Genomic DNA, 18,128 nt, shown 5'->3' with positions numbered 1-18,128 from the left:
TGACCAGCTGACTTCCTGCTCGCTGTCAGGTTTCTCCAGTAAATCACTTTTAGTATCGTGCGTTACGGTAGAAAACATGAAAAAAAAATGTTTGAATGTTTTTAAAAATGTAAAATAACTCAAAGAGAGGCTGTAAAAATAACTTGAAATGCTTTATTTTTTCTCTCTTTTGGTTCAGAATCATTTCAGTTTTAAACCAGGTGTCCTCATTTATTTTTTTCTATGAGAGGCTCATCAAAACTGACAAGCCAGTGACTTCTACATGTAAATATACGGGAGACAAAAAAAAACAAAAAACTCTGTAAATGTGAAATTTTAAACTTTCACAAGTGCAAGAAATCTGATTAAAAGATGGGAAGTTAAAAGCAAACTCGAATTACAAATTATTTTTTTCATAATCTGTACTGTGGCACTAAAAGAGGTTATATTCTGGGGTTTGAGTGGTTGGAAGAGGTAGGGGAGGGGGAGAGCCATTCTATGTTAGAGGGGAATTTCACAGCGCCCAGGTGGAATTAACCCCTCTACTAGTCTACTGGAAGATGCATTTTGCTTTAAGGTGCCTGCTGATGCATTCAATACTTACTGGAGTTGAAGATGAAGGTGTCTCTGTGTCATTCTAAAGCTTTAGATTCCGAATCATGACAGTCAACAACATCACATCAATCCATGGATGGCACTTGATACAATACATCGTAACATTTCAATACGTGTGGTCATTATGCCTTGGTAAATCAACAGTACCAATGCTGTATCTCCTTTTCTGCAAATTGTCACATTTTCAGATGTGTGAGGAGTCTGATATATTAAGTTATATTTTTGGAAATGTACTAAGCAGGCCGTTTTTAAAAAACACACTGTTACACATGTCCCAATCTTGAGTGAGTGGCTTGTGAACTGGGAATGAGCGACCAGTATTTGTAGGCTACTGGACAAAGCTATATGTGGCTACATGGGCATGGCTTGGTGGTCGTTTTGGTCTGTGGCAGGAGCCGGGTGGTCTTGGGTCCCAGAGTCAGATGCAAGTCTGTGATAGAGCTCCTGCACGGTGACCAGAGTTTCATCCATGTCCTCTGGGTATCGTGTCTGCAGTTCCTCATTGGCAACGTAATGGGTGTCAGCAAACTCTGAGAAGTAACGACCCACCTCCGGGTGGCCGATCTCTAGGGGGGCTGAGTGGGGCTCAAGATTCTCTGGGGAACAACAATGAAGGCAAGGAGATTTCGTTAATTGCACTTTTACACACGTGGATATTCAAAGTGTTTCACATGGGGAAAGAGGCAAATGAATACAAATAACTGGTCAGACTGAACAAATCAGAGGGACAAAGGACTTCTGTTGGGGTGAGCACAAGGCCTTAGGTCTTTGTTCAGTTACCTAAAAAAGTTTGTCCTAAAATTTTTGGAGAAAATTTTAAAAGACACAGCAATTAATTGAATTTACCGTACCGTTGAGTCTATTGAACTTTACCCATTCAGGAAAACAGCCAAATATGACTGGATGTCAGCTGTCTAAATGTAATAACCATACAATTATGAATAATATTAGTAGCGAGGGAAGAAAAGATAGAAAAACAGAGGTCCAAATCTCTCTCTCTCTCTCTCTCTACCCCCCCAAACAAGGCCTTCTTGCAGACGATATGACAAATCATGATTTATGTCTCTGTCACAGGATTATCTCATTTTTTTATATCAATTTATGCATAAAGGGTGTGAAACTATACATTGTATTACCAGGGTATTCATAAAGATTTTGCAAAACTGCTTCACCATCTCATAATGTCCAGTCACAATGAAGACATTTATCATCATAATGCTGGTTACCCTGTGCTGCGTAGCGACAGGTTCCATCCTGAACAAGGACGTTGTAGAAGGGCTGGTTGGCGCCGTTGGACAGCTGGTGGACCCTCATTGTGGTGATCCACTCCTGGCTCATGGTGCACTTGGGGTCCCAGCCATATATCACACAGTTATAACCTGACCTGTGGGAGAACATGAACATATGTACATGTATAAGGCCGCAAGGGTAAGTCTTCACACAGCAGATTTCAAAACATGACCCACCTCTTGTGTTTCATGATGAGGCCGACAGAATACTGGACCTCCAGGTGTTCTGGAGTGCTACGCCTCTTCATCTCTGGTGTCACAGGATGTTTCTTATGCTGGATGTGCTCCAGCGTGTGCTGCACCAAGTAACCCACTGCTCCGTGTTGGGACGGATCCAGCGCCTGAATGTGCTGCAGAATATCGAGCACCTGGGACAAAAGGGCAGGATGGCACTTAATACTTTATTGAATTCCACTGCAAAAGTTACATGTTGTGGGTCCTGACCTTCTCTGGCCAGATGCCCAAGTGGAAATAGAGCCGAGCCTGCAGCAGGAGGTACTGCACGTTGTCTGGGTTGATTGTGAGGTAGAGGTCCAACGAGTCTCGCAGAAGCTGATACGATTTTTCATTGCCCTCCCTAGAAAAAACCCACACAGTGCAAGTACAATGATCTCAACGAGTTTCATTAAATTCCAGAAACCAATCTCGTAAATCTAATTCTATGGAACTGAACTACATTATGTAGGCTTCATCCATCAGCAGTGTGTCACATAGAGAGGGTTACAAGGGAAGGCAAGTTTTTAAGCCTCCTCAGTTGTTTGCTCTTGATAAAAATATTATTATTTTATTACGATTATTGTTGATAATCATAATAATAATAATTCAGTGAATGTCAATAGCTATGTTAGAAACCCAAACTTCACTCATCATCAATCCATAAATCTATACATCCATCATCAATGGAACATAGTCAGTGGTCTCTTACCCCCTTTTCCCGATGTTCAGCAGGTTTCCAACCATCCTGAGCAGCACCTCTGTGGTGCTGATGGCACTGTAATAGTCTGCTGTCACCTGGTGGCCAATCAGGTACTCACACTCCTTGGCGGTCAACTGTTTGCCTTTACCGAAGGCATCAATGTAGACAAAGTCATATATGTCCTCGCTCCTGCAGGAATTCAGTTCAATTAATCTAAAATAAAAAAGATACTTCACAACCCCCAATCACAAAAAAAAATGAAGCTTTTGTTTCAAACCCACTAAAACCACACACAACCAGAATAGACAGTTCAGGCCCTTAAAGCAACATGACGCAGCAACTTTTCATAGCTTTAAATAGAAGTTACAACATGATTTTGATGGAATTCTGGTTTCCCACTCTATAATTTGAGCTGACTGGACAGAGAATTTCTGGCAGTTTTCAGGTACTAGACAAGACTACCGGAATTCTCAGTACAAAAATAATGTCAGAGGCAAAAAAAAAAAAAAAAGAGGAAGAGGGCATTTATGGAGGAGGGCAAGAAGAGAAAGAGAAAGGGCAAATCCTTACGCACTGAAAGTCAGTCGATAAATGTTTCGCTAACTTTTAGCAACTTTAGCAGATTTACGGTAATCCTCCATAAGAATGAAGAATCTCACTCTAGAGCTAAAAGTCTTTTTTTTTATTTTATGGTAAACCATCTATAAATTCCTTTGTCTTACTGTCAAAATAATGTTTTTAAGCTTCAACATCAGTGTACAATAGTGAGTTGCCAGCACCCTGCATTTACCACTTAGAATCAGTAGAGGGTGCTGACACTACGAAATAACACAATGCTGCTGTGAGAATTTCAATTACGATTTTCAAATATCGACAAACTGGAACCCTGTCTGGAGTTTCGGCTGTAATTACTGTAGCTACATTACGCATCTACATCTCTGCAGTCAAAGTGCCAATATACATCATTTGCGTCTATTTCTGACTAATGAAGTGTTCAGAGGTCACAGATCTCGCTGACTTGTAGACTTTTGCCGAAGTAGGTTTCGGGTTTGAAGGAAGCATTTCACATTCACATGAAATTATCTGGAAAACGACTTCTCAGTTTCTAAAAATGGCTGATAAACCCTGACCTGATACTATGAGCGACATCTTGCTCAGGTATGTATGGTTACATAATATATGATATTTCTAAGTCAGTGAAACCGCTTTAAGGTTGTAATTTAAAATTCATTCCTCAAGAGGGAGTAGCAGCATTTTTCAGGGGATCTGAGAAATATTAAAAAAAATTCCAACTATACCCTCTTGGTTTTTGGCACCAACGCAGCAGGAAGTGATTGGGGAAGTTGACTGGTTCCAGCTGAACACCCAGCTTCCGTGCCAATGTCATGTAGAGGACAGAGAGGCTGATGGGAATACCTGTACGGCGTAGTAGCACCTAAACCAAACACAAGCTCAGTCAAATATTCTGCATTTGAAAAAGAAAATTTGGAAAATTGTGGTATAAAATGTCTACCTGGTGGATGTAGGAGTTGAGAGGGTTGTAGTAGTCCATGGCGTTACCCTTGTATTGAAGCTGCTCGTACAAGACAGAGTTCAGGGCAGACACCGCCTGCCTCTGGTGATCAAAGTCCTCCAGGACGAAACATTCACCTGGCCGAGAAACAATAGAGCATCATGAGAACAGGCTGAAAGGGAAACACTAGGAGGAGATATTCTTAATTCTTAAGAAAAGCCAAATCTGCAGATGAACACAATTTATTAATAATCAACTTATACTATATCAAAACTGAAGGAGATAGATAGATAGACAGAGAGAGAGATAGATGTTTCTAGAAAATCTCCTCCTGCAAATCTCTGCCAAGGGGCTCGACACAGTAAATGATAGCTTGTAAATTAATCCACTTATTTCAGCTATATATACAAATATCCAGCCAGTCATTGTAGAAATAAAATCATTGACATGTTTTTTTTTTTAAATGTGATGAATCTATAATCATTCAATTTAATTGTGCCCCCAATGAGTCCTAACCAAATCATCAAAATGCATTTAGAAATGATAAATACCACAGATGTACTGCTATATGTTTTTTTTAACATGTTTAAAGTGGAAGCTCAAGTGTTGTGGGGTTCAACACAGAAAAATCAGCACAAAAACCCTTTTCATCATAAATTCTGCTTGAAAACTCACCTTGAGTGCTACGTAAACTGGGGTGAGAGGGATTCTTAATCCTCAGCATCTTTTTTACTTTTTCCGTGATCTCATCCAGCTGAGCTGATATGCTATCCAGTGTGACATCAGCCAGCGGGTTACAGTACTGATCCACCAGCACAGCGCCTGGGGGGGGGGGGGGGGGGGGGGGGATGGTAGTGGTGGGGATAGATGGGGATAGATAGGGGCTTTTTAGCATCGGCTTAAAGATCACATGAAATGCTCTAGTCTGCATCACCATTATCATCATGCTATACAATGAGATCAAGTCCATACTCTGTAGAGTACATGCAAACATCTAGGACAGGGGCTTCCTTAAGGGGCAGCAAGGCTGCCGTATGATTCATTTCCATATTAATAAGTACATGTTTTAAGAATTTATTCAACACATCAAAGTAACATCACTAATTTGCCAAGTATCCCGGGAAAACTCAGACGGTGACTGAAGATAAAAACTCCACGTAGATCTCACGTGTGTTGAATACTAACGGAGACAAGGAGAGGGATATTTTTAAATAAGCAACCAAAGTTGATGAGTTGTTATTCTTCAACAACTAAAATGTAAGTTAATCTTGCTATTCTGCATAAAACAAATTTAGCCGAAGCATTCTTAGTTTGCACAGGGGTGACATCTGAGGTGAATGCCTCACCTCCTAGAGCTGACTGTTGCTCCACAGGCTGCTCCAAGAAAGTCTTCAAGCTCCGAAGGATGTTCTGCTGTCTCAGGAAGTAAAGGATTTTCTTTGCATAGTATTTCAAGGTCAAGCTTTTCCTAATGCAAGGCAGAGGAAGGGCAAGTGACAACAGTACAGGACAACACAACACGATCAACTATCACATGAATGCCACGTGTCAGGATGGGAGGTTGTACCTCTTATCTGAGTTGAGTATGAAGAGGAGCTCGTCTTCACAGAAATGTTCTGGCATCCCAAGGGACTCGATCTCTGCAAAGCTGTCTCCCAGAACCTGGCCAACGCAAGGCTGGGTTACAGATCTCTGAGTTAGTTTGGAACGTAGCAGGTTTTCTCGCACAAACCCACACAGATCAGTAAATTTACATTAAAATAACTCATCCCTGAAGACGGACAGAACCATGACTGAATGCATTGACTCTCCAATGGCAGAAGCTTCATACATCTGCATACAAAACACTATTCAAAAGTTTAAAACAGACTTTGTGGTGAATCTCAAATTTTATGCGACTTTTATGCTTTAAAAAGGTGCTTTAAATTAATACAGAATTGTAGCTGAAAATTGCCATTTGACTCTGTCCATCCATCCATCATTCCATCCATTTTCTATACCTTGTCCCTTACAGTGGATAAGAATTGCGGGGGGGGGGGGGTGAGAATCGAACCAGCGACCCTTTGGTTGCTAGAGGGTAAATTACTTGTACAATTATCTAATTAGAGCTAAACTGCAAGAGAAATCTCTGATTAATTTTGGTATAATTGATAATGTTTAAATAAAAGTTTGCTAAATAATAATGTGAAAAAAGCATTGTTTATCTGTTAGCTGGATTCCAAAAAGAGAACAAGCCTGACTTTTGCCCTTCCACTGATTTCTCAGGAAATATATTACATGGACCATGGTACTTACAACTTCTGTAAAAAATCTTTTGGAGATCGATTCCACTGTCCGTCTTATTTGTATACCCACTCTGTGGCGTGTTTTGTACTCTCTGAGCCAGTCACAGGACTCATTCTGACGATAAAACCTCTGCAGTCTTGGCCATCTGTTGATTCAAGAAAAAAACGGTCATTTTCAGGGCAGTGCGATAGAAAAACAATAGACACAGATATTTATTTTCACCAGACTGTATCAATATTCCAGCCTGTCGTATCGATATCTTATTGAGAGACAGTAACAGGAGTTACATATTGTGACCCATGTATGTTATGTCAGCTGAATTTCAGATGATGTGTGTAACCGTTTCCTGAGTGACACAAAAATTGATTATGATTGCTCAGTATGATGTCACGGCTGCTACATGTAGCCGGGTTCTCTAACAGTGCACAACAGACCAGAATTGCAATCACTGTTCAAATAAACTGAAATGTAATTTAAAGTGAATTCAATTTGACTCAGTTTGTCTGATGAGTCATCAGCATCACAAGATCACCAAGGTGTTACACAGCAACTTGTGTTTCCTACTCTACTTGAGAATTTTCAAGGCATTTAATGTCGAGTATCATATTCGTGTCACAGTTTATCGTGATGAAATCGTATCACCACCCATGCAGCCTGTTGTTCATGCTAACGTCCAGCACGAGTTAATTCTTGACCATTTCTGAGCAAGCGAAGAATTTGTGGAAGCACGCCAACACTACGTGTCATGCTACAGTTTACAAAACCATCTTATCATCCAAGTTACATCAAGTCAACATTGAGAATAGCTCCGGTTGGGCAATAGCCCTCCACTCGGTTACAATGCACAAGCTAACTCTTAAATGTTACATTCAAGGTCACACAATTTCCATTTTAGCTGTTCCGTGCAAAATAGAAGTGAACAATTAACTTGTAAATAGTTTACAGTTTAGGATTTGAACGTTTTTTCATTTGTCTACATAGGAACTTAATCCAGCCGCCGGCCGGCCTGGCGGGTGGTGAATATGGTGCATCAGCAGAATGTCAACGTTGACAGCTGCCTATGACTTCGCAGCACATCAACATTACGCGGGTTAAGGACTTTAAAGACGGCAATGAACTGGTAGACAAGGAGAGTAGTTTCTGTAGAAAGTGGCGAACATACAGCAGAGGCCACAACTGCAAAGGGTTAGCATAAAACATAACCCCCCTCCATCACCTGAGTTTGTATTGATGTCCCCAGACCTTCCCCCTTCCATGGCAAACGTCGTGTAGGCGCTGACAGCAGCAGGAGACGTTACAGATGTCCACATGCTTGAGGACTGGGAAGCACAGGATATGTTCGAGCAGCTCCGTCGGCAGGTCGGTCAGTTTTTTCGTTTGGTGGTCGGAAGTAATCCCATTTAGACTTTGGCAGCCCTCTCCAGCGACAGACGTCGCCATCTTTACTGTTTACCCGATTACCTCATTGCTGAGGCACCGCCTCCTTATGGCGCAGGGGGCTGGGTCAGAGGCGGAGCTTAGGAACAGTGGTGCAGTGTGATTGGTTGTTCCCTCAACAGGAAGAGGAAAAGCTGTGCTGCGTTCAAACTCGGAGACTGAAAAACATCAGTCATCAGTAAATTCTTCAGCAGTCTAAAGAATATCCTGTTGCTTGACTTGTTTGGCCAACAAATTAATAACGGGTCCTCTGTCAGTATCAGTGACAGATACGATGTATTTATGGTTTCAGAAGAATAGAAAACAGAGTGACACATTTGCCTAGTTCAACATCAAATAAAATTCCGATATTATATGACAAAACTGAAGCAGGAAAATATAGAATATTTACAGTTTCTCTTTGAATATTTACAAACAACCTTAAGACATGACATTTACTAATCACTCATCATGTCTGTTTTAAAGTATTCTCTCGCCCAAAGTAAACTTAGTTTTAATTGACTTTACCATTTTGTTACACGTCCACAACCTTTTGATGCAGTAAAAATTGAAAGTGAAGAAGTGTTAACAAATAATGTACAAATGCAGAGATAGTAATCAGAGACGCTATCCCAAATAGACGACCTCCCCGCTGTGCAAAGTTACATAGTCCCAACATTCTTGACGGCCTATGAATGTAGCATCACTATCTAGACGAGATCACCAACAAATGGTTAGCAGCAGAGCTAGCGCTCCGTTTCCTCGTTTCAGTTGTTAAATGAAATGTCTGCTCAGGGGATGATTTAAATTAAGTTAATAACGGGAGTAGAAATTGATTTGTAGATACATACAAACGTGTTAAGTAACATGAAAGAGGGCGCGAAAGTTTTGTTAGTTAGCTTTAACTTGGTTTCTGTTGAGCCAAGCTAAATTTAGCAGCAAGCCAGTGACAGTACACTTTACTGTTCAGTGAGTTTGTACAGTTTCTCATATGCAGCTCACGTAAATTTTCACAGTTTTTAAAGTTTCACAGAATATTAGCAAATGTGTATGAAGCATTTATAAATGCAGAAAATATTTGCTGAAGCTTCGCACGAACTTTGAAGGAAATTACTCTTTGAAAAGGTGGATAGTCAAACGCACAGCTCATGTCAAATGTATACCTGTTGACTCAGTCTGCTACTGTAGAATGCCTTGAGGGTACGTTCAGTTTGTAGGGATTAACAGATAGTCAAATAGTACATTTTTTGCCAAGCTACCCGCCATGGCAAGCGCCTTAGCAGCGAAAATGGGATTCAACTCATTGATGAGAAAACAAGCCAGAAACTTCAACGTTCGGATCTGCACGATGGAGTCAGACATGGAGTTCAGCTGTGAAGTGTGTATATATATGTGTTTTTTATGTGTATGTGTGTGTGTGTGTGTGTGTGTGTGTGTGTGTGTTTATATATTTGTAAGAGAAAAATTCATGAATTAATTTGTTTAATCCAAAGGGCTGTGGTACTGTTGTACTGGTTCTGTCTACACCAAATTCATGTAACTTTTACTGAGTCGGCAGGTATTATTTTGTACAATGATGTAACCTCTTAATTATTTAACCAAAATATGGAATATTTGTCAAGATATATGCAGGTTTCAATGGTAAAGTTTTATTTATCGACACTAGGTGGCAGCAAAGATGCAGCAGTAGTAATAGCCAGTCTCCTATGAACCATCTATCAATATCTGTATTAATGTACATGTAGCAATGGAATCATGAGCATTTTAGTCAAAGACAATTGCAAAAATCAGTAAAGGATTTGCTTTAAGAAACTTAGCCATGTATACAAATAATAATAAAAAAAAACCAACCCTGCCTTATTGTGTGAATACGTTATATTTTGAGCTCTCTGGTTTGTTTGTTGTCTGACTTGGATAATTATAAGCTGGGGTTAAAAAGCATCAACATTATTTACACATGCCATCTGAGTAGTTTAAAAAAAGGAATCCTGCCAAGGTTTGCACCCAGTAATTACACAGAGCAGCATGATTTTAGTTGCAGCTTTTTACGTTCTGTGCCAGGATGGTAGTTTTTTCAATTATGGGTTTTGTAAATAGTACTTAACAGAAACAGGACCTATACACACAGTGTTCCTTTAGCTTTGTACATGATAGGCAATTATTTCCATCTCTACACATGGGAGCTGATTCAGTTTCACACCAACATTGAATACACTTGACAGTTGCGTGCACCCTGAGTCAGTGGAGAGGCTGGATATGAAAGCTATCTAAATTAGATATGTGTGACTGATACACCTCCGTCATAGCTCTCAGGTGGATGAGGGAAACATGTATGGCTCCCTACTTTGAGCCAGAGACTGATAGATGCCCACCTTGAGCTGATTTTAGAAGATACATCGTCGCGAGGAATTAAATGTCTTTATGTCCGTTGCTAATTCATACGCTATTATCTCTGTCTGATTTAAATTGCTTGTATTTTAGTAATTCTAAATAAGTTTTTATTTAACAAGAAGGGGTAATTGAAGAAGTATGTGCTGCAGTGGTTCAAACATGCATACATGTTTACAGAAAATAAACATAAAGGCCTACAGGCTGCATGTGTCAAACAGCTGATGCAAGTCATCAGATCACCAGTTGATATTCCTACATTGTGGACTATTTTGTTGGATATATTGAAGTGTTTTGCAGAACAACATCTCAGTCATTTTATTAATCCAGTTGTTTTCTCTCCCTCTAAAAGACCGTATAAAACATTGAAAGAAAAAAAAAACGTGAATGTGTTGCAGGTAAAGTGGAAGGGAAAAGATCTTTTCGACTTGGTGTGCCGAACTCTGGGACTGAGGGAAACGTGGTTCTTTGGGCTGCAGTATAATATCAAGGACACCGTTGCTTGGCTGAAGATGGAAAAAAGGGTGAGTTAGAGTTCTCAACTTATACTGTTCTTGTAAATAGAAAACATGTATAGTTGTGATAACTGTCAAAGAGGAGCGTAATACATAGTTTTCTGTGCAGACGTTGAATTGTTTTGGTCTTAATATTGCAGGTTCTGGATCAAGAGGTACCGAAAGAGGAGCCGATCACCCTCCACTTCCTTGCCAAGTTCTATCCAGAGAATGTTGAAGAGGAGCTGGTGCAGGATATCACGCAGCATCTCTTCTTCCTACAGGTACAGGATGTGGTCGTGCTGTTTCCCTCATCTATGATTTCCTCATCTACATGTTAGTATTTTGCTTGATCTGTTTCTAGTTAGTCAGATTGAAGCTTTAATGGCCTCTTTGTGACTCCAACATTTGCACGTGTCCAAAACTCATCCAGTGGATTATGACTAATGCTGCACAGTTTATCAAACACGTGGTCAGCATCTGCAATTATATAACATGCTAATGTTGAAAAATATCGAATTATGATTATTCAGATTGATATTGGGATATTAGAAGGAAGTCGATATGTAGGCTGGGCATCCTTGTGACAAGATAATGTTTATTTAAAATGCTATTTTGACACAGAAAATTTTTCACCCTCCTTTGATTTGAAAATTGGCGCAGGCTGGGATTTTGATTAAACTTCCATTAATTGTTCAGCCCTAGAAATTTCTGTGCATTTATCTTGATCACTAAGCCAGTAAACTCCATCCATCCATCCATTTTCTTCTACTTATCCTGTTAAGGGTCACGGGAGGGTGGGGTGGGTGGGGGGCTGGAGCCTATCCCAGCTGCCTTTGAGCGAGAGGCGGGGTTCACCCTGGACAGGTCACCAGTCCATCACAGGGCCAACACATAGAGACAAACAACCATTCACACTCTCAGTCACACCTACGGTCAATTTAGAGTATCAATCAGCCTCGTCCCCTCTTGATGTCTTTGGACTGTGGGAGGAAGCTGGAGTACCAGAGAGAACCCACACAGGAACAGGGAGAACATGGAGACTCCACACAGAAAGATCCCGTGCTGGAGCCGGGACTCGAACCCGGAACCTTCTTGCTATGAAGTGACAGTGCTGACCACTGCACCACGTGGTGCCAGCAAGTAATCTCATGATATTTTTTATTTATATCACAAATGGCAAACACAGCTATCATAGCATATTTTCATTAAAACGCTGCTTTTTGAAACATTCATTATGTCCAGATTTACTCAAATGTGATGACCCTCCCATCAGCCCCAGATCTTCTTGCGCTGTGTAGCATACAATGGCGTGCAAATGTGCGAGGATGATGAAAATGGTGAACTTGACACCTGCCGAATATCAGCATATATGTTGACAGCAGAAATTTACACGGTAATATCAACACGTTATTGGTAACGGCAGATATTTGACGTTTTTGAAGTCGGTATTGGTCTTAGGAGCAAAACTTTGTCCCTTCAAATGCGGATGATATGTTATTTATGCGGTTTGGACAAAAAGAAAAATATGTTTTTAAATTCACAATGTTTACACGTGTTGTCCGTATGTGTAAAATGTTTATATATAAATACGGATACATATCAAACTCTGTCAGTATCAACAGAAATCAAATAGCGTGCATCTGTAATTGAAACATTGCCAGTATTTAGTTGAAATTACTGTTATGCTATGAGTATTTTGCCACATTTCTGCGTGAAAAGATGTTTTAAAGTGACTTGCTTTGAAAATATTGAAGAAGTAGAGGTGAGAGACAATTTGGACTGATACCAAATGCTTAAAAGCTCTGAAGCCCTGACCGCGAGTATGGCTGATACTTTGCCCCTGCAGTTACCTCCTCACTGTTTTGATCCGGTGCCAAAAGGGGGCACGCTTACACCGAGGTTCTGACTCGTCGTGTAACACACCACTCTATAATGCACTTTTTTCTTCCCCTCCATTGAGATTGTGTGCAGCCATGTGGAATCAATGCACAACATATTACCACTGCCCTTTTCTCTCCGCTTAATACTCTCCGGGGAATTCCTGCAGAGCTTGCCATGCTACTTGCCTCGCAAGAGATGAAATTTGTTACTGTACTCCCATCATGCAATGCTCCCAACACTCTTTATCAATTACAAATTAGGCTTTAAGGGCTCAGTTATTTGACCAGTTAATAACACACGTGTCCTCCGTGGGATGCTCGTCCTCCTTATCATATCCAGCCCTCTGTGATGAATTAGCCGTATGGCTTTAGAAAGCAGTTTGTTCCTCAAGTATGGATAGAGACATTTAAGGCTTAAAGTTTCTCTGTGTCTCTAATTTGTTAGGAGGTGGTGGTGAAAGGATTTTATTTATTATTTAAAAGACTACAGCAGACAAATTAGCCAGAGGTTCACACAGCAACAAGGGAGAGGAGAAGCGTGTAGCGCCTCACATCACTTGTCTCCATCCTTATTACCTCCCTCTCATTAATGTCTGGAGCAGGCCTCTGTTCAGATAGTGTCACAGGCATGTCATCTGGATTAGTGTTTATCAGAAATGATCACCGACCCGGATACACACACTCACACACACACACACACACACACACACACACACACACACACACACATACACACAGAAAGACACTTGCAAGTCTTCTTCAGCTGGCTGTGTTCACAACAACAGTCTAATTTGTAAACCAGATTTTACCCCAACCCTCGCCTCTCCCCACCATCTTTTCCCGATTAGGTGGGCAATCACCTCCGGCTGCACACCTCTGCTCACTACACTAGAACACAGCATGACTGGCTTTGCAAACGATAAGGTCTAAAGCATTCAATTCCCCACTTAAATTACTAGCTGAAGCAGCATCTCACTTTTTAAAATCCAGCTTTGTGCTCCATATGAAGTTATGCAAGTTAGTGATTCAATTAGTTTGACAGGTGACAGCACCAGATAGTGACACCTGCTGCGAGGTGTAATCTGAAAGGTGTACGGGAGCTTTTTAAAGGGGATTGCCTCACATTTTAGGATCCGTGTTATTACTGTGATCCATGACAGTTGAGTCGACACTTATAAATATGAACTGCCCTCACTTAAAGCTATAAACTGGAGAGCTAAGCCTTGTATTTGTCACTCTGACTGACAAAATTCACAAATATAGAAGGAGCCATGCTGGGAAACAGAAATAAACCCACCAACAAACACATGTAGTCTTTAATTCATTTAATTTTGAGCCCCTTTATGACTCTGTCTTGTCATTGTACTCTGCCGATTGGCAAGCGGATACTCTTGGAGGATCATTAAAAAAATAAGTGTGTGTGCGTGTGTGTGTGTGTACACATATACACACATATACATATATATGTACATGTATATGTATGTATGTATGTATATATATATATATACACACACACACACATATGTATGTATATATATGATTAATTATATATGTATGTGTATATATGTATGTATATGTGTGTATTTATAAATACATATATGTACATATGTGTATATATGTATGTACATATATGTATTTATAAATACATATATGAGTATATACGTATGTACATGTATGTACACCAATACTTATTCTTCAGTAAAGTGATGAAGTATTTTGTTGTTCACCTGTCAACCCGATTCAAGTCTAGTTATTTCCCTTCTGTTATCAGTCAAAATGAAATGTAATATTCAAAATGCAGTCATAAAAGGAACCATCATGATTTATAATTCACAAGCTTCACTTGAATATTCTCCACAGTTGCATTAGCATAATGGTGAAAAGTTCAATTTGCCATTTAACTGTCCTCTGACAAACAGCTAAATGGCAAAATTAAAAAAAAAAGAGAAAAACCTCATATTAACTGCATGATTTCTTCTAATTAGATTTCCATGGCATGCTGAGCGAAATTGGTAGTGCCTCAAAGCTGATTATGTTAAATAACTCCTCAGGTGAAGAAGAGGATCCTGGAGGAGGAGATTCACTGTCCACCAGAAGCCTCGGTGCTGCTGGCCTCCTACGCTGTCCACGCTAAGGTAGCTGATCCATTCCAAATGTGCTTCCTTGAATATTATAACCTTCTTTGCATATCTGGGCTCTCTCCTCTCAGGATGCTATTAATCAGTTTGAGATGATCCGGATCTCTTGAGTCCTGATGAGAACCAGAAAGTGCACACATTGAACCTGAACTTCTTGAATTACAGCTGAGTGCCAGAGTTCATCCCATCCTTGTTAATGAAATATTTCAGGAATGCCTTGATGGATTTTCTTAAAATATGGCTCGAACGTCCACTTGGACTCAAGGATGAATTAAAAAGGTTTTGTGTTCAAAGGTCAAAGTCGCTGTGACTGAGCAATCCTAATATTTTTGTGGATACAATATACCAGGATTGCCTGCAGGGAATTTATCTGACACAAACACAGATGGATTAATCGGACAAGCTTTAAGAAATACTATTCATCCCCTGGAATATACGTCATAGACTGGGGAAAAAATAGTTTTATCCTCTTTAAGTTAAATGTCTTGTTTAAGTTAAATCTTCATCATTTGTTATTAGCACTTGAATGGTATCATTCGTGGTTATTTTGTTTTACTTCAGCTTATTATCATACCATACGTAATAATTACGTAATCATTTCCGTCACCCATTCTTTGTGAATGTAGGGCCACAGTTTTTCCCCCTCTTTTTACATGATGCAAGATTGTATCAAGCAAGTTTTGGACACGATGGTATGTCTGATACAGCAGAAGAAGAAAAAAATCCCTGATTTACAGGTTGAAGTTACCTGAAGTCTGTGGAAATCACTCTCCAGGAAAAACCTTAATAAACTTCAAGTGATCTCACTGGTTTCGGTTGGAGGACCCCATCTCTGTGAATTCCCCGAGAAGAAGATAGGCAGAGTGAGGTGCAGCTTTTTTGACAGATGGAGAGGGTCCAGTGAGACTGGAGTTCTCCTTCCAAGATTTGGCATGGAGCCCTGCGAGATTTGCCTTTTCCCATGCCAATTTATCGAGCCAAGGTTAAAACAAGACTGAGGATAAAAAATCAGCAAACCAGCTTGAAACTCGGCATCCTTGATCTGAAAACGGCAAAAATAAAGGGCCACAATTATCTGTTTCCACTGAATCTGCTGTGCACTTTGATTAAAGCCGATATTCCTAAATTGGTGTTGTAAAGTTCTTCAGCAGTGCAGCTGCTAAAAGGTTTTTGGCAGATTCTTTCCCTTCGTTTTTTCTCATCTCAAGTTGTTTTTGAGCAAAGCCACTGAGTAACTTTAGAAGTAGACTGTTATCACACAAAGGGATCTGCTCGGTTCTCCTGGCTCATCTTCAATCCGGATCACGGCAGCCGGAAGATAGAAATAAGGAGATAGCGAAGGCATGTTCAAAGGCAGCATGAATGTATTTGAATCAAATGTCTGTCGTGATATGAAGTACAGTTCTGTTCAGGTTTGGGCAGTTGTACTTGATTATCCATGTGTGTAATCAGTTTCCTTCCCGTGTTCGAGAGATAGTGAAGCTCAGTGTCTCATGATAACAAGCTAATTTATCTTGACACCAAGAGATAACAAAGTTATACAACATAACATCGCATTATCATTTGTGAATAAACATACATCTGTATATTGTGTTTAATATTATCATGGATACATATGGAGACATAGTAGCTGCATCAGGACTAAATGGGTCAAGGTTTCACACGCACACTAAGATATGCATGCTAATGGTTGAAAGCTAGTCAAATGTCTGGCTAAGTTTTTTTTTTTTTTAAGCAAAAATGTGTAATTTTTGATCAAAATTTGCTGCTGTTCATAGCTGGTACTGTCTGGTATTGATCGTGCCAAATCTAGTTCAGGGGGATGTTTGTTGAAATCTGGGAAAACCTTGTTGAAATGTGTTATCGGTAGAATTGGCATATAGATTATTGTGTGTGTGTGTGTGTGTGTGTGTGTGTGTGTGTGTGTGTGTTAATGCGTGAATTAGGCAACTGACTTTTTACATGTTTCTATTTGTTACAAAAATGATTTCCTTCAAAGCAAACTTACATTCAAACCATGACAATTTTGCTTTTAATAATGTATGAAATGCTAAACAATCTCACTAACTTCTCTGTCTGTATTTCTGGTCATACTCCGTCTGGACCCGCAGAGCTTTCACTACCTCCTGCTTTATATTCTGAGTGGGTGCTGCATTACAAGTGCATTTTGACAGCATATCTTGAGAAACAGCCATGCTGGAACCCCCCCCCCCCCCCAAAAAAAAAAAACCCACCTTATTGGTGCAGAGATGGAGGGGTCAGTTGAGATGCGTGTCCATCTCAGTGGTGGGGGTATATGACAAGTTAAATGACACTGCAAGGAATAAACGTGTATCCTAGGTGGCGTCAACATGGTGTCTACTTATAGCTGATTTAAAATAAATAGATGAATCCCTCCATGCTACTGAGTTTTTCACTTGGTGAATTTGTTCAAGGAATTTTTTCAGTATTGCCATGAGACTTAAATCTCGCTTCACTCAAAAAGTGTCAAAAAGCACCACATGCAGATAGATTTTTCTCTGCTCCACAGGAAACACTGTAGTTAGAGAAGGTCTGGTCACTATGGAGAAAAGCCGTCAGGAAATAATCATTAAAAGTATGGAAATACAAGGGCGGCACGGTGGTGCAGTGGTCAGCACTGTCGCCTCACAGCAAGGAGGATCCAGGTTTGAGCCCCACCTCGAACATGGGATCTTTGTGTGTGGAGTCTGCATGTTCTCCCTGTGCCTGCGTGTGTTCTCTCCAGGTACTCTGGTACTGCGATAAATGAATTGGCGACCCGTCCAGGGTGATCCCTGCTTCTTCTCGCCCAAAGACTGCTAGGATAGGCTCCAGTCCTCCCGCAACCCTTAACAGGATAAGCGGAAGAAAATGGGTGGATGGATGGATGTATAGTGTTTGATGCCTGTAGACACGCTGCATATCTAATTCAAAATGGTATCACTTCTAGATTGTTCTGTCCTATAAATATTAACAGGTACAAAGTTCGATAATAACTCTTGGTTCGAGTTTATTTCAAGGCTGTCAATGGGAAGCATTTATTAAATGTTTTTTGCGTAAATTGGTAAGATTCAAAGTGACATGTCTGTGTAAGAAATCGAATGTTACATCAAGACGACAGGAGCTTTACTGGCCCGACTATATCCACTATAGTCACTTTTGTGCTGCTGCTGGTGATAATTTTTGAAGAGAAGGTATTGACACATAGCTG

At 40.2% G+C, this 18,128-nt stretch overlaps 2 protein-coding genes across 3 annotated transcripts in view; one reads left to right on the top strand and one right to left on the bottom strand.

The window, feature by feature from the left end:
* Positions 1-161: 161 nt before the first annotated feature.
* On the bottom strand, positions 162-8,067 carry fbxo21 (F-box protein 21). 2 transcript variants are annotated; one of them, XM_086206803.1, is made up of 12 exons: positions 7,815-8,067; positions 6,608-6,743; positions 5,880-5,989; positions 5,659-5,780; positions 4,988-5,134; positions 4,313-4,449; positions 4,098-4,234; positions 2,809-2,988; positions 2,328-2,460; positions 2,061-2,251; positions 1,821-1,978; positions 162-1,190 (listed from the first exon to the last, which is right to left on the bottom strand). In XM_086206803.1, exons 1-12 carry the CDS (start codon positions 8,036-8,038, stop codon positions 946-948), a joined length of 1,920 nt encoding a protein of 639 aa, XP_086062929.1. In that variant the 5' UTR covers positions 8,039-8,067; the 3' UTR covers positions 162-945. The 2 variants fall into 2 exon arrangements, with proteins under 2 accessions (XP_086062929.1, XP_086062930.1); XM_086206804.1 differs by having other exon boundaries at positions 5,880-5,974.
* A 673-nt stretch (positions 8,068-8,740) lies between these two features.
* The window catches only part of nf2a (NF2, moesin-ezrin-radixin like (MERLIN) tumor suppressor a), a 33,439-nt gene continuing 24,051 nt past the window's right edge, over positions 8,741-18,128 (top strand). Inside the window, exons 1-4 of the mRNA XM_086206805.1 lie at positions 8,741-9,392; positions 10,801-10,926; positions 11,058-11,180; positions 14,831-14,914. Of these exons, the coding sequence (XP_086062931.1) occupies positions 9,279-9,392; positions 10,801-10,926; positions 11,058-11,180; positions 14,831-14,914 (447 nt within the window). The 5' untranslated portion in view covers positions 8,741-9,278. The remainder of the gene's footprint in view (positions 9,393-10,800; positions 10,927-11,057; positions 11,181-14,830; positions 14,915-18,128) is intronic.

This window comes from Aulostomus chinensis, chromosome 6, assembly GCF_037954235.1.
Source record: "Aulostomus chinensis isolate RoL2024-O1b breed Wild chromosome 6, RoL_Achi_v1.0, whole genome shotgun sequence".
Lineage (NCBI taxonomy): Eukaryota > Metazoa > Chordata > Actinopteri > Syngnathiformes > Aulostomidae > Aulostomus > Aulostomus chinensis.
Note: the sequence above shows the minus strand (reverse complement) of the source record. Positions and strands in the feature narration are given on the sequence as shown.

Bases quoted from the DNA above. Each gene is read 5' to 3' on its own strand.
- fbxo21 (XM_086206803.1), bottom strand. From the start codon at position 8,038: ATGGCGACGTCTGTCGCTGGAGAGGGCTGCCAAAGTCTAAATGGGATT. The intron at 5,990-6,607 runs GTAAGTACCATG...TCTGTAACCCAG, and splicing joins AAAGATTTTTTACAGAAGTT to CCTTGCGTTGGCCAGGTTCT. The intron at 2,461-2,808 runs GTAAGAGACCAC...GGTTTTTTCTAG, and splicing joins CTGAACATCGGGAAAAGGGG to GGAGGGCAATGAAAAATCGT.